Source organism: Leucoraja erinacea, chromosome 39, assembly GCF_028641065.1.
Source record: "Leucoraja erinacea ecotype New England chromosome 39, Leri_hhj_1, whole genome shotgun sequence".
NCBI classification, from domain to species: domain Eukaryota; kingdom Metazoa; phylum Chordata; class Chondrichthyes; order Rajiformes; family Rajidae; genus Leucoraja; species Leucoraja erinaceus.
Genome location: NC_073415.1, coordinates 9,669,208 through 9,695,798, shown reverse-complemented (window position 1 = coordinate 9,695,798; position 26,591 = coordinate 9,669,208). Strand labels below are relative to the sequence as shown.

General features: G+C 40.0%; 1 protein-coding gene across 1 annotated transcript in view; it reads right to left on the bottom strand.

Annotated features, from left to right (window-relative positions):
• Positions 1-26,591, bottom strand: part of LOC129714566 (interleukin enhancer-binding factor 3-like) — a 40,706-nt gene that overhangs the window by 1,674 nt on the left and 12,441 nt on the right. The window contains 18 exon segments of the mRNA XM_055664274.1: positions 642-743; positions 3,024-3,449; positions 7,734-7,805; positions 11,481-11,576; positions 12,269-12,431; positions 13,876-13,980; positions 13,982-14,014; positions 14,171-14,308; positions 15,080-15,217; positions 16,225-16,430; positions 16,938-17,045; positions 18,116-18,227; positions 18,312-18,409; positions 19,301-19,412; positions 20,612-20,707; positions 21,149-21,240; positions 25,729-25,876; positions 26,069-26,252. Of these exon segments, the coding sequence (XP_055520249.1) occupies positions 642-743; positions 3,024-3,449; positions 7,734-7,805; positions 11,481-11,576; positions 12,269-12,431; positions 13,876-13,980; positions 13,982-14,014; positions 14,171-14,308; positions 15,080-15,217; positions 16,225-16,430; positions 16,938-17,045; positions 18,116-18,227; positions 18,312-18,409; positions 19,301-19,412; positions 20,612-20,707; positions 21,149-21,240; positions 25,729-25,876; positions 26,069-26,252 (2,429 nt within the window).

Below are 26,591 nucleotides of genomic sequence, written 5' to 3'. Positions count from 1 at the left end.
TTGTCAGTGTACAGTACAGAGACAACGAAATGCATTTCAGACAGTGCAGTGTGCTGCACATATAGAGCTGCACAATAGAGCTACAATATGTGCGCTGCACAATAGAGCTACAATAATCTACCTCCCAATCTACAAGAACCTTTTTTTAAAACACAGAAAATTTAGCAATATCAAAACCAACACAATCAATTTCAGTCCGCTCTTTAATAACCTGAGAACGTAGGACAATTTTTAAATTGTGATATTAAATTTTTTGGATCTTGATACTAAATTAATCATTATTTCCAGAATTCAATTAATTTTAAAATGCAGTTTATTCTTTTATAATTTAATATTTGGAAATTCATCACCAATTGCTTTAAACTCTAACAATTTTAGTATTTTTAATGACATTTTTAAAAACTTGCTTGTTTACTTTCTCTATTGAAATTAACCAATTTTCCAATATTTATTTTCTGAAATATATTAAGGAGTCCAAATATATTTTCCTGGGTCATATGTTTTGCACGCTCATACTGGTTGCTTTAATCCCATCCCTCATCTCTATCCCCCCCTCCCCCCCACCACATTTAGGGCCATTATCACTTTAACACAAGATTACAGTCAGAATACTGTATACAGATACAGAATACAGATCTTACCAGCATAAGAGCCGCCAGTATTTCCGCCTCCTCCATAACCTGATGTGCTGGAAGCACCATATGAATTACCGCCACCAGAACCATACGTCGAACTAGTGTATCCTACAAAATTACAAGCAATTAGGAAAAATGGTTGTTTATTGAGCAGACTTATCTTATCGACCAGATTTCCTGCTTAATAAATACTTGAAGGGTAACTATTTACTCAATTACTTGGTGAACACCCCCCCCCCCCCCCCCCCCCCCCGCTGCCTTTCCCCCAAAAAAACACTACAGGACTGAGCAAATTGAATTGAACCCATTGATCAGACTTCCAGCACAGGGTATTACATGCCACCCAGGCACGTGCCATCAGGGTGGGCAAGGTAGGCACTGCCTGCCCCGGCTGAAATAATAAAATGGTAATTATTAAATATAAATAGTAACGGCATGGGAGGATACTAAGATCGATCTCTTATGTAGGCATAATTCTCCATGCCTTTCATCCGCAGTACATGTAACACGCGAAGGTCTGTTCGGCTGACGTGCCGGTGATACTGCTTCAAGCCGTCAATTTCCAGGGTACTGAAGGCAGCTGAAATTCTGCCTTTGCTGTACTGCCCATGCGCAGCAGCCTACTGTGCATGTGCAGCGCAAGTTTCTTGGCGGGTTTTTCAAACATGAATTGCCATTATCATTAAGAGTATCTTAAGAAACAAAGAGAGAAAAATGGAGTTCGTGTACAAATTATGTAGTAAGTAAATTTCTTGGTGTTATATGTTTTTAAGTACTGTATTTTCGGCGATGAAGACGCTATTTTTTACCCAAAAAGGCACGAAAATTTACATGCATCTTGGAAGCCGAAGTTGGAAGGTTGTTAGCTAAGAAAGATAGACTTGGCTTTCCCGCAGTAGAGCAACATCAAGAATGATGTTGTTGTACTGAGGGATACCCAAGTCTATCCCTCATTGCTGGCAGCTGATGGGAAGCGGCTGTAAAAGGACAGTGCCGCTGAGGGGAGAGTTCCTCTCACAACATATGGGGAGTCTGGCCCGGGGTAAAGTTGCAGGGAGGGCAGGAGCGTTGAGAAGAAGGGGGTCGGGGATCATGCCCACAACTCACTTGCCGCGACAATCTGGGCGCGGAGCCACCGCGTTGTGGCCAGGGGGAGAAGTAGCTCTGGTGGCTGCGAGCGGCGCCGGGACCGGGCAGCGGAACCGGCCGTCACCTCAGCTCCATATGCCGGCCCCCGCTCACCTCTGGCAGTGCTCTCCGTCTGAAAACCTGTCTCCTGCCGCTCACCAGCCTCACTCATGTTAGCCGCTTTTCACAAATCCTTAAATTTCGACTGCGCGATCAAGGGACCAATCGAGGTTACACGGCTGTCGGAATTTAAGGATTTGCAGGGTGCGGCCGACAAGAGCGAAGCCGGCGAGCGGCAGGCGAGAGATGTTCAGACGGAAAGCACTGCCAGAGGTGAGCAGGCCGGCAGATGGCGCTGATGCGGCGTCCAGTTCCGCTGTCCGGTCCAGAGGCCACTCGCATCCACCCGAGCTGCTTCCCACCCCGGCCACAATGCGGTGGCTCCGCGCCCGGAGCGCCACGGCAGCGGTGAGTGAGCGAGTTACTTGCATGATCCCCGATCCCCTCAATTGGTCCCTTGAACAAGTATTAACATTCAATAAGATCACAACTGATTCAACTTGTCCCGGTGTGATCCCATTTTTCCCCACCATCTCTCCACCTGCTATCACCCTCTACCCACCACCCATTCAGTAATTCAGAATGAAGGAGCTCTGGAACCCTTGGGCAAATTGCTTTATTTATTTATTTATTTTTGGGCGTGAGAAATTCTATGTCCCACCAGCCTTCTTTCAAAATTTAGCAACTCAAAATGAGGGTGCGTTTTCATTGCCGGGAAATATGGTACTTTATTAAGAGATTTGGCTTTTGAAGACTTTATAAAAGTCAACTGACAGCTTACGGAGAGAACAATCTGCGCATGCGCAGTTTAAGATTTTTCTAAAGCCGACTGACAGCCTACCCTGAGTAATTACTCACGGCACGTGCTTGATGCCACCAGAGAGTATATTTTCAGGAAACATGCCGAGATAGCAGTACCATGAAGTGTCAGCCCCCCTGGAATGTTATTTCTCGTCTACATTTCCCAACTGTATTAAAATCAAGGACAATCATTTACAAGAATCTATGAATTTTTCAATTCTACTGTACAAATTCCCAGCACCTAGTGTCAGGATTATATATATTTGCCTTATTTTTGGTTGAGTGGTGTAGGGGAGTTTCTACATGAATGTTTCCCACTCCACAATCCGTAAAACCCAGAAATAAATCTGTAAAAATAACGAGATTTCTGTTCACGAAAATGTTAAGAATATTACATACCACCTTTCCGTTCATATTCCGCATTAGCACCAAGATTCTGACTTGGATAGGAACTACTGTAGGAGGATCCTGAATACGAGTAATTTTGACTGTTGTAGGCTTTTGACTTTGGTGGGGCTGAAAGTGGGGGTTGGCTGTAGCTGGTGTACTGGCCCTGGCTGTAGGTGGACGGTGGAGACTGGTATCCGCTGCCACCGGCGCTGCCGCCTCCGCCACCACCACCGCCACCACTACCGGCGGCGGCACCACCACCACCACTGGCACTGCCGCCACTTCCTCCTCCACCGCTGTACGATGATTTCTGTAGCGAGGGCTGTGGCTTGGCTGGCTTCTTTGGTGGAGGGGTATTATAGCCATCATTCTGGCTATACGAGTACCCTCCTGAAGTGCCTGAACCGGAGTAGCTGCCACTGTTGTAGTAGTTACCTGTGGGAGAAAGAGGAAAAAAAAGTCCAGTTACTTTATCCCAACTTCTCCAAATTAAATACCTGATATTTAATATATTAAAAAAAAAAATCCTAATACACCGGTCAAATTCAGGTAAACCAGAATGATTTATGACAGTTCAAAAGACTATTGCATGCCCAGTACCACACTAACAATTTTACGCTGTGGTCTTGCAAGCCAAAACTGTTAACATTATTGTTTAATATGATGCAAATTTAATACATTATCATTAACACTACAGTCTTTCAGAATAAACAAGAGACTCAATCAAGATTAAGGGTTTTCAGAAATGGAAGAGAATTTTAGTGAGGCTATAGCCAACAATGGCAAGATACACTAGAGGCTAGAATTTGGGGAGAGGGAAAGATCAGTGTCAGGCTCGTGGTCAGAAATAGAAACTGACTTTAGAGATACAGTGCACTGAATCTGCGCTGACCAGCGACACCCGTACCCAAATTCTATCCAAAACACTAGGGACAATCTACAGATGCTAATGAACCCATCAAACTGTGCGTTGTTGGAATATGGGAGGAAACCGGAGCCCCCGGAGAAAACCCGCAGGGAGAAAGTACAAACTCCCTACAGACAGCACCCGTAGTCAGGATGGACCCTGCGTCTCTGGCGAAGTAAGGCAGCAACTCTAAAGCTTGAGCTGGCAACAAATGCAGTATTTCTATTGTGGCAGAAAGGGGCCAAGAAGACAGAACTGGGCACCACCAGCATGACTATTTCACAGTATGACCAAAGTACAGCATAAAGAGCAAAGACAGATCAAGATTCTGACGCAAGTGGAAATGTGAGAGTGGGAAAGACCCTTCTGGAAATTCTCCTACTTGGGTTTGCTACAGAGCTCGACATACTTTGTATGAGTCCAGAAGACTGTCAACAGCTATGGAAAGTTATTACGAGTTGTGTGCTGGGGAAATGACAGAAACTCAAGATTTAAAGGAGAGTTCTGGGAAATATGAAAATGGATTTGAATTGCAGCAACACGTTTGTAACGGGGCAGGTTCGTTTCTCTCCCCGAGTAGGGTACTGTGATGACAAAAGAATTTGCAAACAAGTGCTCTATAGATTGTGTTTATATTAATCATGCACACATGGGCATTCACTGTGGCGCGGCACTAGAGTTGCTGCCTTTTAGCGAATGCACCACCGGAGGGAGACCCGGGTTCAATCTCGACTACAGGTGCTGTCTGTACGGGGTTTGTACTTTCTCCCCATTTTCACACAGAGAGTGGTGAATCTCTGGAATTCTCTGCCACAGAAAGTAGTTGAGGCCAGTTCATTGGCTATATTTAAGAGGGAGTTAGATGTGGCCCTTGTGGCTAAAGGGGGTATGGAGAGAAGGCAGGTACAGGATACTGAGTTGGATGATCAGCCATGATCATATTGAATAGCGGTGCAGGCTCGAAGGGCCGAATGGCCTACTCCTGCACCTATTTTCTATGTTTCTATGACGTGCGTGGGTTTTCTCCGAGATCTTCGGTTTCCTTCCACACTCCAAAGATGTACAGGCTTGTAGGTTAATTGGCTTGGTAAATGTAAAAATTGTCCCTCGTGGGTATAGGATAGTGTTAATGTGAAGGCATCGCTGGTCGGCGCAGACCCGGTGGGCCTGTTTCTGCACTGTATCTCTAAACTAAATAAACAAAACTAAACAGAGGCGCAATTTTGGACCAGAAATGGTGCAATCTGAAAGAACCTTATATCCTAGTTTATTGGCTACAATTACAAACTAGCTCTCTGGCTTTTCATTGTGGGTCAACCACAAATTCTATACTCAACATTCTTCACCAGTACCATTCCACACCACAATAAAACGGAGTAAAGTGATGAACAATTTGTCTTACTGTTGACCTTCAAACCAAATATCCCATTTCTAATTGAAACAAATATTTCCCTTTACCATAATTGGAGCTCTCAACCAAATCTATTTACTGCATGCTTACTCTCTTCCCTTCCAGCCAGAACAGACAGATAGATGTCTGTCTGAGCAGACTAATGTAAAACTGAAGAAATACCTTCAGCTTACCTGATCTTTTTACTCATCTCCAATTTTGTCAAAACAACCTATTTCCATGTCTTGGTCATTTCAGTGTATTTCCTTACCAAAATGCACTGCCTTTCCATCTCAACATAACCGCAGGGTAGCATAAAACAATTGCAGTCTATTAATTTACAAGTGGAAGACACCAATCTTGACCAGACACATCTTCCCCTCTCTGCCTGCCAGAGAGGTCCACTCCTTTCTTTGCTCTTCGAAATCACTAATTACTACTTTCACTCCCAGGAAAAGCGACATTAATCTTTTTATCATCTTACCATTCAGGGACTTCAGGCACTTATAATTTCATAAGGAGGGATTCCACAGCATACTTGAGCCAAATTTGCACAGCAGTAGAGCTGCTACCTCTCAACGCTAGAGATTCAGGTGCGATCCTGACTACAGGTGTTTGTGCGAGGTTTGTACATTCTCCTTATGACTGCGTGGGTTTTCACTGGGTTCTCTGGTTTCCTCCCACATTCCAAAGATGTGCAAGTTTGACCTGTAAATTGTCCCTAGTGTGCAGGATTGAATAGCATAAAACTAATGTACAGGCGATCGATGGCCCGCACGGACTTGGTGAGCCTGTTTCCATTCTGTATCTCTAAACTAAACTTCATTGGTCACAAAGGAATCATTCTTGAATTTATACCATTGGCGTAGTAATTTTTACAATTGCTAGGTTAGACTAATTTAGACAAATTAGATGACTGTGGCAATATTTAGCAGATATTACAATAGGGGGATTACATTTCAGACAGCTTTAAGAGATCAGGATTGAATCTTAAAAATTGATCTCTTAAAAAGCATTAAAACAGCACTATTTACTCATTGTTTGGAAATAGTGAAGAAAATAGAATATTGAAATATCATTTGAGATGTTGCGCAGGACCGTCAAGCCCAAATTGTATTTGGTCTATACAGATTACTGGTATGTCTGCCTTTTAATAAGCGGGCCTTGCTTTTTGATTATTTTTCTCTAAATAAAAGGTTATTTAGATTCTGCAGATATTAAAATAAATTTACAGACCTTTTGAATTGAAGGAAAAGGTTGGAATTATACCTACTTTATCAATAGTCATACCTAGATATAAGTTTCATTATGGTCTTGATATAATTCTTAAATTTCAGTTCTGCAGACCGAGGAAAGAGCCTAATCCTCAAGACTACTCATCTTGATATTTTAAGATGGAAACGGCAAAAATGGGCATCAATTAAATCTATGGGTGGAATCAGTAGTATTGAAATGTAGCTGTAATGCTATAATACTGTAATATGATATTCTGCACCCTGGTGCTTTTTGCTCTGCATTATCTGTTATTGTGTGTGGCATAATTGAACTTGTATGTGGTTTGACTCACTAACAGGGTTTTCCACTGTATCTAGGCAAGTGACAATAATAAACTAATACCAATGCCTACCTAAAAGTCTCATAAATACCACTATTGTATCGACCACCACCCCTAGCAGCACGCTGCAGACAGCTACCCCCCCTTGGTTAAAAACTAGCCCCACATGTCTTGTTTAAAAATTGTCCCTCTGATCTTTAAGCTAAACCCCCAAGTCTTTGATATTTCTACCCTGGGAAGAAGGCTGTGATTGCCTACCTCTTCTATGCCTTTCATAATTTTAAAACTTGCATCAGTCCCCAACACTCCAGAGAGAACAATTAATATTTGTCCAACCTCTCCTTGTAAAAAATCCAGGCAACATCCTAGTAAACGTCCTCTGCACCCTCTCCAAAGCCGCCAATACTTCATGTAATGGGGCTACCAGAACTACGCACAATTCTTCAAATACAGCTCAACCAGTTTTACAAAACAGCAACAACTTCCTGACTCTTCCGCACAATCCCTCGACCGATGGAGGCAAGCATACCATTCTCCTTCTTTAGCACTGTATTACTAGTAGCTACAGACTTGGATATCAAAATCCATTTATACCAATCCTATACAGCAACCCTTTCAAAGGTCCTGCCAACTGTATACTTTCCTCCTGCATTTGACTTTTCAAAGTGCAAAAACTCACACTGCCATAGATGTAGACAACTTCAAAGCTTTCCCGACCGTGTTAAATTACTGATAGTATTTTTTTGATACTCCGAAGGGAGGTAACAGCAAAGCGATAAGAGTAGACAGGTTTGATCATTAATTAAGGTTAACAAAGAACATTAATTTTCTTTTGCTGAGCGAGCAGAGGTTTGTAAAGTTACTTACAAGTGTTATAATTGGAATTGTTCCAATTGGGCTCTTCAAAACCATCATTCCAACTTGGACATATTGACATTCCTTCATAGCAAACGGGTTAAAAACTTTTATTGAACTTGAATGAAACAACCTGACATCAGTTCTGATTAAGTTGCTATACAATTGTTCTCATAGAAAAAAATTGTTACACAACACAAAAAAGCAAGCAATAAAAGGTTGAGGCACAATAAAGTAGGTCATACATAAAATCCCTTGAATTGCAACCTTACTGCTTCAACTGAAATCGTTTTTATTTAAATTTGGATAGGGCCGGGTCAATACATTACACACCATACTCTATCTACATTATGAAAACTCACATTTAAAGTAACAAATAACCCAGCCCAGTAAGAACAAAGTCAAAACAAAGCACTGATCTGAATCATTTGAAACTGGCCCAACATCAGTAGAGAAAATGCTGGAAAATGTGAAGGATGTAACAGAACTAGTCGAACTGAGTAAATTTTGTGTGGACTAATCAATTGGAGCTCAACGATGTAGCTCATGGGATAGGTGAGGGGGTGAGATTCAATGGACGTTTTTATAGCAATTTTAAGTCTTTCGATGAGGTCCATTCAGGTGCTGGTCATCGGGGTTGCATTGCAAAGTAATACACTGACAGACAAGGAATTACTTAACATGCAGTAGGTTTTGAGTGGGGTTTCAGCTGGCAGTTTTGAGCGAGATACAGCTGGGATCAATCAGTAACTTGGCCAAAACAGACCAAATGTTATGTTTCAAAATTTGCTGACAGTACAAAGCTAGGTTGGATTGTGAAGACATGAGAATGCATTTGCTGGAATCTGTGTGTTTTCCAGTAGAGGGTAGGTAGGACTGTAAGTAGGGAGAAATAAAGAAGCTTCCAAGGGAATACAGGCAAGTGGGCGAAACATGGCAAATGAAGGAATTGTGGAAAAATGGATGGAATCCATTTTGGGGCGAATAACAGAAAAGGTATAAGCAAGGGCGACAGGCTGGGTATTCGCTATACAAGGAGAGACTGAATAGGCTTAGCCTGTATTTTCTGGAGATTATGAAAATAAGAGATCTCACTGAAACACAAATCCTTGAAGGGCTTTACAGGCTGGATACAGAATATCCCCACTGCCAGGAGCCCAGAACCAGGGATCAATTACACACAAATGGTTAGGAAATTTAGAACCAAGGCACAGATAAATATCTGTACCAAGGCTTGCAGATCTTTGGAATTTTCTACCCAGGAGTGTTAAAGAGACTCAGATCATTGAGTTCATTCAAAATAGGTTTCTAGATAGCAAGTGAATCAAGGGACACAGGGACAGTACAGTACAATGGAGCTGAGGTAGAAGATCAGGCATGATCTAAATGGACGGCAGAGCAGGCTCAAAAGGGACAGATGGCTTTCTCCTGCTCTAATCCTTATGTGTCATCAAATACCACCACACAAATAGTTTGCTGGTTGAAAAATTGAATTTCAACCAGTAAAACATTGGATTTTAGATAATACTCCACGCTGAAAAAAGCTATGTAAACATTAGATCTAGTGGCTCAATCGAACATGGTAATAGGGAAAAGCAAATATTTCTACTTCCTGACAAAACCCTTTCAGTGGAACATACTCGTTGATACATGGACATATATGGTTGTAAATGCAAGGTTAAGATTCAGTGTCCACAAGTATGAGAAGTGCACTTTCAAAGGAATACTCTAATCAGGATTGCAGTTTTTTTCCCCAGGAGTTAGTTTTTAATTAGCAAAATGCCAAATGGAGATTCAATTTGTCTGTTGTCATTTAATCCAGATCTACAACAAATATTTTTCAAAATTTATAAACATACCATTGATAAGTATGAGCTTTATTAACGAGCTCAATGTTTGCTCCATTTTGATTCAAAACAATACCTAATCTACAAAAACATGTCAAAATTATTTGGCATAAATACAGTGCCAACACAAAATGTGAAACTTGTTAATACACTGCTACCATCAATGAATATAACCATTCACTGTGCTAAACACTGTTAGCAATGTGAAGTTCTCAAATGTAGAACTGGTGTTTTTTTTAGTTTTATAGGGAATGTTACTCTACTGTGAATAGCGGTAATGCCACATAAAATAAAATTGAAGTTACTTTGCTCCAGCTGCATGTTTAATGTATCACATTACCAGTATCGACAAGGACAACCTTTAAATTGCATTAAATTTAAATCAGGCTGACAGTCATATTTTTTTACATTGTATCACTGGGTAAAAACATATTCCAAATCAGAACAGTTTCTTTGGATAGCAAAATTATTTTGTTTCTTCTCTGCTTTGGCATCCCCCCCCCCCCTACAATTTATTGCTTTATAGGTGCGGTGATCTTTCAGAAGACTCCTCCCCAAGTCTTGACAATACAAAAAGTAACAAATCCTGCAGATGGATGCCAGAATTCGGAGTCAAAAACCAGTGTGAATATGCAGTTTCAGTGGTATCGACAAGAAACCAGAGTCCAGATGAAGCAGTATAGTCCAGCAAGTGTCTACAGATTTTGGGCGTCAACAGTTCAAATGAGTTAGACCAAACTGGGAGGGGCAGGATTTTGAATCAATTTTCACCCTCTAGCCAGAGGGAAAATCTTGGAAGCTGTCTTTGAAAAAGTCACCTACAGCTGGGAGACAGAGCAGAGAAAAAAAAAAATTAGGCCTGCTTTGTAAAAGGTCGAATGCCAATTTTTTTTTTTAGATTTCTCTGCTCCTGTCACCTTGTGCAAGTGTCTTTTTCTGAGGGAAGCAGCTTCCTTGTGTACAATTTCAGCTGATAAACGCAGTTTGCTTCATGTGGCTTACAAAGCAGAGAAATATAAAACATGCCAACTGCAATCCAGCAATAAGCAGTGGACACATCTACAGTACTAGTAGACACGCTAGTAGGCCTTCTGGCATTAACAACTAGCTCAGAGATTGTCATCAAGTACACATCATTCAAACCAGAACCAAAAACCCATTTCCAGATTGGAACTCAAATCATCCTGGAGACTGAGGGGGGTGGGCCCAGATTTTCTGCTCCCAATTTCTACTTAAACTGACACCCAGCCTGATGAGGACCAGATCAAGCAGAGTTGCTATACCAGTCTCAGTAACATAACTGGTTCTGTTTAAATTCCAGGAATTTCACCTGGATGTGGGCATCGTAACAAAAAAAATTAAGTGTCTGGAAAAGTGGGGCAAAACCTTTATCCATGTATCAATTTTATTTTTCTACATTGAAACCCATAAACCATTTCCACCAAGTTGGTAGTTATGATTCGTACCAAAATATTGGCCTCATGAGCATAATATCAGCTGCAAGAATCTATCTGGCAAGTCAACTTGATACATAAATTCAATATTTGTTAAGAATTTCATTAATTTGTTAAAAAATGAATAATCCCTACATAACATGGTTTCCTCTAATTGAATTACAGCTTAATGATGGGAACTAACTTACACCAGGAGATGATTTTTAAGGTACCAAAAGGCATTTCCTTGCAAATTTAGTTACTGTCCCTAATATTGGGATTACAGAGGGCAACTAGCTTTCTCAGATTTAAACACAATGGGTTGTGTACTAAATAAAAATTGCACACGTTTTAGTTAGAATCACACTTTTATCTTGCAAGCCCCAAAAGGGGGACTCAGAAAATGGGAGCCATTTGTTGGAGAATAATGTGCAGCACATAAAGCTGTGCGATGCACTTTTAAAATAATTACTCCTTACCATATCCACTTGAAGAATTAGAGGATCCGTAACCATAGTTGCCACCACTTCCTCCTCCTCCACCATATCCATAGCTTCCCCCACCATAACCAGTCCCTTTTTGGAGATTTATTTGGGTGAGAGGGCAAAAGTGTCAGTTGATAGATAATCTTACATTAATTACAACAGATGAGTGTCAAAAAATCATAGACTATTTGCCAAGTGCAGTAATCCAGGAGAATCAGTCATAGAGTCTTACCCACACTGGCCAACATGCTACATAAGCCCCACCTGCCTGCACTTAACCCATGTCACGCCAAACCTGTACTATCCATTAAACATTGTTGTAGATGTACTTGCAGCGTTGATAGTTTTCTATTGGTTTCTTTGAATTGCAGATATACACAAAACTCTATGCCTTATCTCGTCATCCCAATAAACTAAAAAAAGTTAGACAAATGATAAATTAAAGCCCAGCCATTGATAATAGCATTTCCATACTGATTACAGTGTAACATGCAGCTATGGAGTGAAATGGAAGGCCCAATGAAGATACATTCACCCCACATTTGTACACAACATTTCATCAGACCTACCAAGAGGATTGCCAACTTAAGTTTTAATGTGTTCCAAGACACTAAAATGAATCCCATCATGATGCTAATAGATAGCAATGGAATAATTATAAGGAATATTTTAAACGTACAATACACCAATAACAAGCCAGAGCTGGGTCTAAGGTATAATTAGGGACATAACACAAACTACAGATTAGAGACAAGATTTATATACTTTAAACAAAACCTTACCTGAAGACAAGTAACCAGAATTGTTGGAAGCATTGAAACCACCTCTGCCACCTCTTCCACGTCCCCTGCCTCTACCTCTTAGTACAGGAGGGCCTGCTGGGGGTCCAGCCGGAAGCACTCCCATGCCCATGCCACCACCAAATCCCATATTATGTTGCTGTGGCTGAATGGAGAAATGTACATGTAAATGTGCAGTGACTAACAAATGGTTTATTCTCCCATTTCCTCCATATTATATATGGACGTTAGACTGGACATACTTTATACAAAGTCTTTTATGTCTTGTGTTGTTCATATAAATGGGGCAAAAACAAACTGCTGTCAGAACACAGCAGGGTAGGCAACATCTGTGGAGGGAAATGGACACACAGCATTTTGGGTCTGCACCCTCCAAAAATGCTGCCTGACCCACTGAGTTCCTTCACCAGTTTGTTATTTTTACTCCAGATTCCAGAATCTGTAGTCTTTTGTGACTGTCAGCATGACTTGGCCCTGCACATTTTTAATTAACTGAGACCACATCTGCGTTCAGATACAATAGTGTCAGCATATTTTTATTTTTTTGCATTATTTAAGGTTAAGGCTGTGCGAATGGCACTGAGGTGGGTGTACCAACTTCATGCAATGGGCAATTCAAAGTCATGGCAAGTAATTTTGCAGTTTTGGCTTTAGCATTTAAAAATATATAATGTTAATAAAAAACAGCGTATCTGGTGATTACCCAGCATTTCCATCTAGACCTTCAACCATCTCTCACCCATTCTTAAAGAAATTGCAACCCGTGCTTCAAATATTAATTTACACAATCGACATCTACAACAAATGTTTATAATTCTGCACCATGGGTCTTTAATTTGGGATCACTAAACTTCCAGCAGCAGTGTATTCAGTACCACCCCTTATATTAAATATTAACATCTCAATCAAGTTTTCTCAAAATCCCAATTATTTTACTCTCATGAAAATACATGAAATTTGTTCAAATTTCCTCAATAGATTCCAGGACAGTGTCAAAGTTTCAATATACTCATAATACAAACAAAATGTAAGCTTAAGGTTTATTACTGTGGCTTTCTTATTACATACATCTTGCCACAAAACCCAGGATTCCTTAGTATTTTTGTCATGTCTTCATACCCAATTTTATTTTCTCCAAGATACAATCGCAAACAGGAGTAATTATTTTGATGAACCAAAATCTGCAAGTAGTTTACTCTTTGACCACAATGTCTCAAAATAAAACCCGATCCAATCTTTCCCCAACAGCCACGTCCCTGGAAGTAAATAATGAAACATCATCTAAATCATTATCTTAGCCACAGCAGCTGGTAAATCAAGGGTGGGGTAAGAAACTCGCTTTGTCTTGACCACGTGGTGGTCCTTATGGAAGCTCATGTAGGGATTTGCAAGGACAGGATAAGATTCATTTAAATTTAATGCTAGGCACTTCAACTCACCAAATCGTCTTTATAGAAATGATTCTTGTTCAGTGTCAAGAAACTCCCATAATTTCAAAACCTATTGTTACTCTTGAAAGCACAAGTTTATCCAGCTTTTATTTATTAATCAGAATGCATAATATAAACAAGCTGTTTTCAAAGACCCACCTGAATAATTCGTTTTTTCTTTACTTCCATGGGAGGCTGGTGGGGAAAAAGTTTTTCCAGGGCAGCGAGTGCAGCATGGGCTTTTGCCACTTTCTTATTGGAACCCTGAGCCTGTAAATTTCTGACCATCAACTTCAACCTGGAGGGTGAAAAAAATGGTTAATTTTAAAACTGACACTAAACCAGATTCAAAATTGTCTGCAGTTATTTTATCTTCAAAATTATCTGCTGTTTTTCCACATTAGGAAATATATAGTTTATACTTTCACGTGAAGTTATTACACTTAATCCTTACCTCCATAACAAACCTCTTGTCATGACTGCCACCCGTCTCAGATATTAATTCGTATTTAAGCCCCCTGCGCTTCTCATTCAACTCCATCACTGGATTTTTCCCTTGTTTGGTCAAAATTGGACCTTGCTGACGTGTGCTCTGGAGATATTAAAATACTAGATTAGTAAAAAAAATTTTTTTTAGTAGAATCTGTCCCTTAGACTCTATCCCAAATGAACATGCCTACACACAGGTCATTCAGTACACTCAAAACAAAAGTACTTCACTTAGTAATATTCTATTGAGGGTAGCGTTTTGGTGTAATTATGTATAAAGATATCCAACCATCCTTTCTGCTTTGCAGGCTGAGAATCTGGTGGAAGACCTTAAATTCTGTAGGCCCATCCACCATTAAATTATCCATGACATAATGGGGAGTGGTTGCTTTTGAGGGCAGTTATCAAGCAGCGGTTCAACAATGAGCGATGCGGCTCAGTACTGCACCCTTACTAGCATTGCGTGCAGGTCATTGCTGGGGATTTGCATGACCTCTGTGCTTTGGCAGGCTGCCCAGATCCTACAACCCCTCTCCAGTATTTCAGCAGATCACCTGTCTCCAGCCCCAGTTGTGGACAATTCTAATCTGAGAGAGCACTAGAAGGGCTGAGGTACCAACTAATTTGGAGCACAACACCAACAAGTGCAAGGGCTTGCATCAAATGCGCAGAGCTGACAGTAACATATCCCTGAATATACAATGCTATAAATGGTACCATGTAGCTCTGATTCAATTAGCATATGCTTCTGGTCTCTAAGCAGAGGGTATAATATGCTAGAGATCCATGTCCAGAGTGAATCTCCCTAGCTGCTGTAAAACTGCACCTCATCAAGAAAGGGTATTTATCAAACTGAAGACAAAGGATATAGTACCTCAGGCTCGGGAGTTATGACAAGTGGTTTTACAGTCACTGCTGCAGGGACTGGAACAACCGGCTTGGGTTCCACTTTAATCAATTCTTCAATTTTCTCAGGTTCCACTCCTGTTGGGAGACCTTTATCTTGCAAAACCTGTCAGAAAACGAGTTGTGACACGAATTACACAAATTACAATACAGGGTACCCTAGATCATAATTCAGTTTTAGAGGCAAACTACAGAGTAATAAATAGATACTGTATCAATTTAATGCTCAAAATCAGATATCAACTTCTTTGTGCTCTGATTGGTGGAATCTTTTAATAATGGAACTTTATAGTTAGATTTGCTGCCATGACGTAATTTACTAACACCAAATACTAATTCCCTATCATTCCCAACACCACCCAAAATTATATGAAGATGCCTTCCAATATTTTAGGTTCACCTGAACAATTAAATAAGGCAAAGAGACACAGCTATTTAACAACACCAATTCCTTCTCTCCAGAGATGTTGCCATCCAGCTTTTTGTGTCCCCCTTCGATTTTACCAACATCTGCAGTTCTTGCTTACAGCTATTTAACATCCAGCCCAAACGTCTATTTTTCACAACATCGTATTATATTGCTGATTATATTATCGAGTTGCTGATTTAAATCATATCCATGCGAAGTTCTGGACTTTAGCATCATTGTCAAATTCAAAGTTGAGATAAATTGTTTGTTTTTTTAACTTATGGCTCCTTGTACTTTGTTAAATTTTAAATGATTCTTAATATTTTAGTGCTCAAATGCAAATCCAACAATGTGCAGTAGACATCACTTTAAACAATTCTAGACTGCTCAGAATCAATGAATCTTAATTAAATACTACCCGTTTGACTTTGTAAACCAAGTTTCTAAAACCAAAGGGAAACGAGAAAGACGTTGATGTCGACATCTCCCTACATCACTGCCTAAATGTTTCCCTTTTCCGCGACCTGCTACGTCACCCATTCATTTTCACCAGAGATGCTGTCTGACCCACTGCGTTACCCCAGCTTTTTGTGTCTATCTTTTGTCTGAAATGTGTCCCGGAGAGCACTACAAGATGTCAATGTAGTCCACCATTTACAGAAAGCAAGGATTTTGCATTCAATATATAAGATTCACCACAATACCTTGACGGCTACATGAAGTTTGGCGGTTTTCTTAGATGGGCCTGATGCTTCATAGTTCTTTCCATCCACTTCCACAGACATGGTGAATACTGGAGCATGGACAGGACCAGTCTGAGAGATTAATTTGTATTGAAGACCTGGCCGTAGTTGATTAAGTCTCATCAATGCATTCATAGCTTGGGCTGGCTCAATCTTTTCTTCTGCTGCTGTCAGTCATACAAAATAGTTTGAGACAATGAGGAAATTCCAACACATTCTCCAAAACAAGAAGTGAGTTTTGAAGGCTGAAATCTCAGATCTGCCTTTTTTGTCGCCACCCTATTAGGTGTATATATTTATTAATACTCTGTCAGGCCTGGTCTGTGCCAGTATTCTCCTCAGAAGTCCAGATAACAGAAAACTCAATGCAATTGATTAACTCCCAGCAGATTTGATATTTCAACTAACAAACATTTTCTACAGAAAACAAAAAAGTTTCTTATTAGACCCTGTATAGTGTCCAAAAGCATAGGCTTTTCTGCCTCCTTCCATACATGTTTATCCAAACTCTTACATAGGTAAACAGTCAGTATAAATTGTCAGTCATTTATATATCTAGCCTGATGCAAAACACCTCACTTGCAGTGTTGAGCGAATTGTTCTGTTGTTTTCAACAAATAAAATGTATTGATGGATAACGTCTAATGAAGCCATAGACATCACTGCCAACTTGCCTTTCTTTTGGGTCTTCTTTTTCTTTTTGTTTGGAGACTTGTCCTCACCGGAGTCTTCGTCCATTGGCCTCTTCACTGGGGTGCTGAATGCACTTGGAGGAATCTGAACTGTAATATTTCACACAGGGAATAATAAACATCCAACTGACGAACTACTGCCATTTACAGTATAAAAGCAACTTATTTTCTTATTATGGAATTCTTAACGATGTCCAGACGCCAAGATTTATTAGTCCCTTTCCCATCCAAAAAAAAGCACCACATAGAATTTATTTGTGAACAGCGTGATCAATTAAAGAGGCTTCAATTAGTTTGGAACTGGAAAATAATGTCCAATTGTACACACTGTATAATGCATCCCCACATGATAAAGGCCACTGACGAAAAGTAAGACTTCCTTTCTTTCTACTGAGATACTGACCAACTTGTGACCGTTTTGCAGGAGTGTTTTAATTTCAGATTGAGCACGTGTAGTTGTTTTGTTTTGAAATTTTAATTTAATCTTGGTCTTCAATGTCACTATCCTTTTTATCTGCTACTTCATTGCCACACAACTTAAATCCACACCTCCCCAAACTCCTGCAGGAGCTGGTTTACACTGAAGACAGAAACATAATGCTGGAGTAACTCAGTGGGACAGGCAGCATCACTGGAGAGAAGGAATGGGTGATGCTTCGGGTCAAGACCCTTCTTCAGACTGTCAGGGGAGAGTGAAACACAGAGATATGGAAGGGTAAGGTTTAAATAAGAGATCAAAGGTTAGTAGCTTGGCTATAAAGGCTCCTGGTTCTAACTTTATGTCCAAACTCCAATCAAGCTGTAACGTTGCTTCATTACCAATTCTTTAAATAGCAGTTATATTCGCCATTGTTGAGCAATGTGGCGATACATGAACCTAATTCTTCGTCGAGTTCCATTGAATAATGTGTATAAAGGCAGCCTTTAAATCTATGGCAAGGTGCATTACTATGTATCATGAGTATATTATAATGCAGGATCTTATTTCCTGCCCCATGGAATCTTGAAATTTAAACATTTAAAGAGTCATTGAATAAATTGCTACAAAGTTGTTGGAATTGCAGTGAGGAAAACAACTAATGGTCTAATCCATAAATTAATAATCTCATTATATCTGAAAATAGCAAAAATAATTAATGTTGACGGTTTGCTATTCCTACCTGTATAATCCACTGGATTTTCATTTTTCGGTTTTCTAGGGAGCTTAGAAGGTAATGGATCCATTCCCAATACCTTGTGCAACTGTCCAAAGGCAGCCAGCCTCAAGGCATGCTAAACATAAAGATTTAACACAGTTCAGGCACTGCAATTCAAAAGCAGAGAATAAAAGGCAACAAAACACATTTTTTTAAATACCTGACTGCTCTGTGTTATGTCCTCTCTTTGTTGTCTGGTAAAAGCACCAACAGCATCAATAGCATCCTTTTCACATGGATCATAGATCCCAGGTCCATCTAGATTAAAAGGAAACACAGGAGACAACTGATTAGATTGGCAGTTTCTTCTCATAAGTAGAAAATTATACCTGGCCTCGACCACATCACTACCCAGATACCCAAGGACAATTAGACACAAACTCAGCAGGACAGGCAGCATCTCTGGAGAGAAGGAATGGGTAACGTTTTGGGTCGAGACCATTTTTCAAACTGAAGTCTGAAGAAGGGTCTTGACCCGCAACGTCACCTATTCCTTCTCTCCAGAGATGCTGCCTGTCCTGCTGAGTTACTCCAGCATTTAGTGTCTATCTTCGATTTAAATCAGCATCTGCAGTTTCTTCCTACACCCAAGGACAATTGATGCATGCACAAATCATCCTACACAACACAGAAATAGGGATTCAAGGTAAAGAGGCCTCTTAATGCCAATTATAAGCTTCCTCATATCTCACATTAAGAGGGTAGGAGTGAAATATCTTCCGTTGTTCTTATAATCTTATGGACCGCACACCAAAGTTATCTTTGTTTGCTTCCTTTGCAATGAGGTGGCAGCAGGCCATCAAGATATAAATTAGAATTAAGTATGAGTATAAACACAAAATAGTGGAGTAACTCTGCAGGACAGGCAGCATCTCTGGATTGAAAGAATGGGCGACGATTCTGAAGAAGGATGTCGACACAAAACGTCACCCATTCCTCCTAACCAGAGATGCTGCGTCCCGCTGAGTTACTCCAACATTTTGTGTCTATCTTTGGAGTAAACCAGCATCTACAGTTCATCCAACACACTTTGAATTAACTTTACCATTTAAATCATTTTTAAGTCAGAATTTATACAGTTGAATTGCAGTAACATTTATGAAAATATTCCACTGTTTGTAAAAAGCACCAACTGTACCAAACACATACCAAGCATTAAAATTCCCGAAGCTAGACATTCCAGGACTCTTCTCATTGCCTCTCCCGCACCTAAAGGCCTATTTGCAGTTCCAATAGCTTTTTCACAGATCAACTCCAACGGCTGAAATTAAAAATAAAGATTTAAGTTCTGAACATGGCTGTAAAAGTAATTACACAAAAGTAATTGACCTAAGCATTAGGTGAAACGGAGCAGTCAAGATTGAACAAGTCCTTCAAAGATTGAGGAGGGTGAAGTGGAAAAGGGGACAACAAAATGAGAACCATTCATCACAGAAGATTGAATTGCAAACTTTCTTGATTAGTACAGGTCAGAATTATGGGGAGAAGGCAGTGGAATGGGGTTAGGAGGAAAGAGAGAGATCAGCCATGATTGAATGGCAGAGTAGACTTGATGGGCCAAACGGCCTAATTCTATCCTCTTATTTATAACATAAATAAATAAACTTGGGGATGATCGGAAGGAATCATTTATTTGTTAAGGCTGGAAATTAGAAAGGAAGGGTGGGGTCATAAGCTATTTGGAATCAAAGGTGAAAATTTTAAAATAGAATTGCTGATTTGTCCAGAAGCCATGGTAGGCGAGTAGTTTAGTTTATGCACTCAAAAAACGGCTCAATAAGAAAGGCAAGTAGATCAAAGAACACAGAATGCAAGTCTGACAAAAATGCCACAACAATCAAACTTCACATGAAAATAAAATTGCAAATGTGAAATACATACAAGATGCTGGAGCCACTCAGACAGCCAGGCAGTATTGTATGGAGAAATGGTTAACACCTTCATGGTCTCTCGCTGCGCATTGTTTCTTGCTCTCCGAATGTCCTATTTTCAAAGCTTTTAGGAAAGTTATTTTGCGAGAAGGGCCCGGACCCAAAACATTACCCATCCATGTTCTCAGTCTGAAGAAGGGTCTCAACCCGAAACGTCACCCATTCCTTCTCTCCAGGAAAGTTGCCTGACCCACTGAGTTACCTCAGCACTGTCTTGTTTTGTAGACCAGCATCTGCAGTTCCTTGTTTCTTCATAGGTTTTTATGTTTCTTTGTTTAGGCTCTAACTGCTGCAATTAACCCATTGACCAGATTACCTCATTTCCAGCTTCTCCCCCATGGAACGCTGGCCTCACCTTGGAACGATCCATTCCTTCCTCCTTTTCTCACAAATTAAAACCATCTTATTTCATGGTTCCCAGTTCTGAATGGGCTTTCGAACCAAGATGTTAACCATTTCCTTCCACAGATATTGCCTGACCATACGAGCCTGTACAGCATTTTCTGTTTCTCAACCAAATTCCACATACCCATCCTTTAAGTGGCGCCCATGTGGGTACTCTTGAACACAAATCCCGGAGAACTCGGATGACAATGACACATGACTTCAGCCCATTTGCTCTGGCCTACAAAACCATGGAGCGGAAAGTTAGTGCGCAGTTACCGACTCGTGTTTCAAATTCAATATAAAGTACAAAACTTTCATATCTGCAGTGCTACTTTGTCAAGGGTAAGAGCCATTTACATTTAAAATAAAATCTACATTATCAATCCAGTATTCTCCATAAAAATTACTCTTAACACAAAGCAGCAACAATGCAATTATACCAAAAAGACTAACATTAATTCCTAAAACCCCCACCCCATATATAGTTTGTCCATCTTACTATTATAGTCATTTACTTAAGTGCTTATTAGCAGCTGTGCCAAGACAGAAGCTAAGTGTTGCACAGAAATTAAAAATTCCGAAATCAACTCAACACACGCAATTAACAAAATGAACAGAATCAATAATTTTAATAAAAAACTTTCTACTTTAGACAATAATGTAAGAACAAGATCCAAACCTGGAACCATTTGGCGTGTCGCAGGGACGCCAAGGCGGTTAGGCATTTCTGCCTGTCCAATACATCCGCAGGCTCACTCATCGTTACTGTTTCTATTGATGGAGTGGAATAAGAAGACAGGCAGTTTGACCAAGGGGTTTCTGTCATGCGGCGGGGAGCGGCAGCATCCGACTGGGCAAACAGGGCTCCCCACCAAAAGTCAAGTTGCAGTGAAGACTCTCAACATTTCTAATGAATTTACTTTGTTATGTAGCTAAATGGGGAGAACACTAGTGTACATCTGGACAATGATTGTGTCTAAAAGAATGTGTACTAATCTCTGACATTATATTCTGTAATAGGTATCCCTAATATATATCCTATATGGCTTTTTACACCCACTAGTCTAGTGTTATTGGTGATGTGAGGAAAACAATGTTGTACTGATATGACATTATTGAACTATCTGATGTTGTTAGTTAAACTAGGAAAAGGAAACTATCAAAGTAGGCTTGGGGCTCTGTCCGAGGGAAACCCCCGCTGCCCACGAAGGTCGACTGCCCAGGCCCCCATGACAGAGAGCGTCCAGTTGGTCAAAGGTCCAGCGTCCCTAAAAGAATTGACAAACTAGAAGGCTTGGTAGACGTGATCAAATAGTAAATCCACAGGCAATATCAAAACTTCAAAAACACCATATAATTGTTTATATACAGTGGGAAACTGTTAAACAGTGTCCAAATGTTGTTACATGTTCAGCTTAAGCCCATTCTCAGGTCTAACTGTTTGGTGCACAGGCTTTCAGCACCAAAAGTAAATTAGTTGCATTGTTACATTTCTCAGTCTCCCACTGCATATTCTGAACTTGGTGACATCTGCACTGCAGCAAAATTGAATGGTCTGGTAGTTCATTACTGACCAGAGTTTCAAATAAGGTCATTTTATCATGGATATTCTGGAATACTGAGCCCAAGTGCTCAAAACAATGCACTATGTAAAATTACATTGTCAATCATTGCATTAGCAGCACCAATTTTGGAGATGTACCAAGTACCAGATGGTTAAAATCTTAGCCAAATCTGAAAGTCAAGATCAACCTGGCATCCCAAAAACCACTATAAAATTCAGGATCAAATAGAGACCTGTACCAAAACAGATCCTTTCAATGCTGGTATATATACAGAAAATGTGCCATGTAATAGAGCATTTATTTAATTAAACTTCCAATTTACTCCTGCAATTAATTCAGAACCCATAAATTCTATTGATGAAAAAGTCAATTTTAGTGTAGAGATAGTGTGGAAACAGACCTTGCAGTCCAAACGAGTCTGCTCCGACCAACTTTCACCCATACACTAGTTCTATCCTACACACTAGGGACAATTTACAGAGGCCAATCAACCCTACAAACCTGTACATCTTTGGAATGTGGGAGGAAACTGGAGCACATGGAGAAAACCCATGCAGTCACAGTGAGAACGCACAAACTCCGTACAGGCAGGATCAAACCCGGGTCTCTGGCGTTGTAAGGCAGCAACTCTACTACTGCGCCACCCCTAAATTTACTTTGTTCAAGAGTTGGTACACCTTATTCCAGTTGGAGGAAAGTAACAGTCAAGATTTTTTTTTTGTCATTAATGCCTTGTTCAGTATGTCACCGATGCAATCATTAAATTAAAACTTTAGCTATTACCATTCATGAAGCAAGTTAATCAAATTATTCAGATTACACTTGGCTCACGGACTTCCATTCTCTTGCCGTCAAATGAACAAAATGTCCCAAAATCACTTAGAAGCCCAACCCATTTTAAACTAGTGGTTGGCTTTGCTATGAAATCTATCAAACTAAAGCAGAGGTGCGATTGCAAAGTTCTGATCCATTTGACAAAATATACGAGGTAAGACACCAACAACTTGGTGCAGCAGTCATGTGATGTAGGCCAACATCTCGTGAAATTTTTTATTACAACTCCCCAGTTTATTTCATACCAGAATATAAAACAAGACCTTCACCCCATCACAACCAGTTGAATTTGCAACTGGATATGATAGTGCCAGATCAATGTTAAACTCACTAAGCTTTGGAGTTTCAAGAATACCTCACTGCATATTGGACTATAATGTCCATTTCCCCCCATTTGGAAGTAAACCCACTATACAACTAAACGCAACATTGATGTTAAAAAGATCCGTCATGATTAGAGATGTGCTGATTCTCCACACTTTGCCATGTGCTCAGGCGTAATGAGAATTATTAGCCAGAGACAGATGAGCAATTGCAAATTCAAGACCATTCACTGCTCAAGTTACCAGTAAGTTGTTTAATTTATTACTTCATTTGTTTGTGTCACTTGCAAAAGTGTAGCAGAGCTACTTTACAGAGTAGCAATAAGTCCAAAAATTACCACCTTAGGCGGGATTCAATGGTTAAACAATGGCATATGCTGGCTGCGCAGTGAAAACAAACGTAGAAGATAATGACTCTACACAGAGCCAGACATTATCCAAAACTCTCTGCCAGCCATATCATCTTTTTCAGATGTTAAGCAAAACAGTGAAAATAAGGCCATCATTTGCCCAGTATTATACTACACAAGCCCTAAGAAATAGTCATTTTTGCTGCAATGCAAACTTACTTGGGTATAAACCAGTGGCTTTGAACAACTTGAACACATGCACAATCAAGAATAATTTTCATCATGAAGTTTCAAGCCTTCTGGACAATTTGTGCAGAAGCCTTAAATCACCTTATTAAAACTAGCTTTAGAGTATAACATTTGGTGTGTATTGGACCATCAAAAGGCTACAATTACAAAGATAACATGTCAAGCAGTTACAGGATGTAAAGCTGCAGTATACTACAGATTATAGCTGTTTTAATTGCCACAGGAGTGTACTTCAAGTTATTCGGCATAGGTAGAAATGTTTATAATCAAGATATCTGTGAGAAATTTGTGCAGATTAACAAACTCGTTTCCTCAGCCCAAAATATAGGACATTTGGTACATATTCCAATGTGATAATTTCATTCAGCCATACAAATAAAATTGAATAGTGAAAATGAGGCCGTCAGTTGCCCAGTATTATACTACACAAGTGTTGTTACTGCACAATTTCAACAGATTAATTGATTCTTTCCCTCTTAAAAGTACCACAGCTCTCTACTGTATTTGGATGTACATATTGATGCAAACTCTTCCCATCTACAGACTACCCCCACCCCCCCATTATGTCTGAAGGAACCAAAGCCCAACTACAACACAAATGTTAATGATCAGCATGCAACTTTATACACTAACAAATGCCAATGACCAAAAGCTAACGGACAACTTCCTGCAAACCAAATGGGAATAGTCAAAGTGGATTTTCAAAGCTCTTGGTAAAATACATACCCACCAACTACCAACCAGGTGAACATCTTTTACAAAGTCTGTTTAATAAAAAGCAGTCAGAAGGTAATACAACAAATGCATCTGGCCATTACACAATTCCACTGACCAATAACAGTGGAAGAGCAAGGAAAGTACACTTGACAGCATGGGGATCAAACTAGGAAAGGAGCTCCTATCCAACGATAATTTACATTTTATAAAATTGCTACTTATTAGTTTGCATTCATTAAAGAACGTTCAACAGGAAGGTATTGCTGAGGCTCAATTATGCACGGGTCAGGCTGTATTTGGAGTATTGTGAGCAATTCTGGGCACCATGTCTGAGGAAGAATGTGCTACCTCTGGAGAGGGTCCAAAGGGGGTTTATAAGAATGTTCCCAGGAATGAGTGGGTTAACATATGATGAACGTTTGATGGCACTGGACCTGTACTCGCTGGAGTTTAAAAGGGAATCTCATTGAAATGTGAAAGGCTTGGATACAGTGGGTGTGGAGAAGACGTTTCCACTAGTGGGAGAGTCTAGGAGTAGAGGCCACAGCCTCAGAATTAAGGGACGTTCCTTTAAGAAGGAGATGGAGGAATTTCTTTAGCCAGAGAGTGGTGAATCCGTTGAATTCTTTGTCACAGAAGGCTGTGGGGGCTAATTAAATGGATAGAGATAGATTCTTGATTAGTACAGGTGTCTGCAGTTATGGGGAGATGGCAGGAGAATGGGGTTAGAAGAGATAGATCGGCCATTATTGAATGGTGTAGTAGACTTGATGGGGCGAATGGCCTAATTCTGCTCCTATCATTTATGAGCTTATAAATACATTCAACAATGACAACAGTAGATCCAACCTACACATCCAGTCTCGATCTTTACCAGACCCTTTTCCTCCCCACTGAAAAACTCATGTTTCTTCAACATTACTGCAAATTCATTCTTAGACAATCAGTTCTGCATTAGTATATCTGCACTATGAACTGCAGAGATTCAACAAGTACATCAAGTGTTCATCTTCACAAACTTCAAAACTGACATTTAAAACCAATTCTCTAGTAGGTGTATTGCTGTCAGGGAGACACTAGGCTTAAGAGGGGCATTAATTACTCAACACATAATATATTGCAGTTTTTACCTCAAGACATGACCTAAGAACAAGCTATATTGAAGGCCCAATAAACATTTTATAATGCGGGTTGAAGTTTGCCACCTACAACCCATCCTACCTCCAGCAGCCTCCTTCTCGAGTTCTTCCCGGACCAGAGGAGAGGTCAGTTTAATCTTCAGGGTTAGTGGTTCCTCTTTGTCATTCTTTATAATAATCGCTGCATCTTGTTCTGAAGGATCTATTTCATACTTTTCCTTAGTGATGGTCTACATGAAATGAAACAAACAATTCCATAACTCCTTCTAGGACTTCAATTATTAAAATGGAAATTCAGATTAATGTAACGTTATTAAGATGTAGAAATCATCTTAGGACAGACCGGTTAGCTACCAAATATCTTTTATCAATGTAGTGCCCAACAGTTCGCAATTTACTTTGTTCAAGGAAAATGTTCTTACCGCTAATTGTACAGCCAGATTATCTTTGACCTTGGTCAGCAGCGATTTAGTCGGCTTATCCCTGCATAACAGTACAAGTTCCAGGTCAAGATCTCCTTTCAGAAGAAGTCCTTTGGCAACCAGCCCAACTCGCATCACACCTCGTAGGGTCCGGCTGGCATTTAGATCTGTAGACTTCTGTTCCCTGTCAAAAGAAGCAAAACACTTCAAGTCTATACTACTACATTAACATACTTTTGACACACCCACCCAGAAGATTTTCTGGCTTCCAAAATAAGCAGGAGCCAACAAAATAAAATCAAGGCAGTGCAGTATCCAAATTGGTAGTGGAGTCTCCTCCTAAGGGAGTGCAATTTAGTCCAGAGATACACATTTAGGTAGTCCTTTGGTACCAGCTGGTTCAGTGTCAGAATCAACATTTTAGACATTCAATTACTGGACCCTCTCACTAAAATTCCTGATGAGACCACAAATTATTTTTCTAGAACATTCTCATTAAACACTCCCCCCTTCCTTAATTATA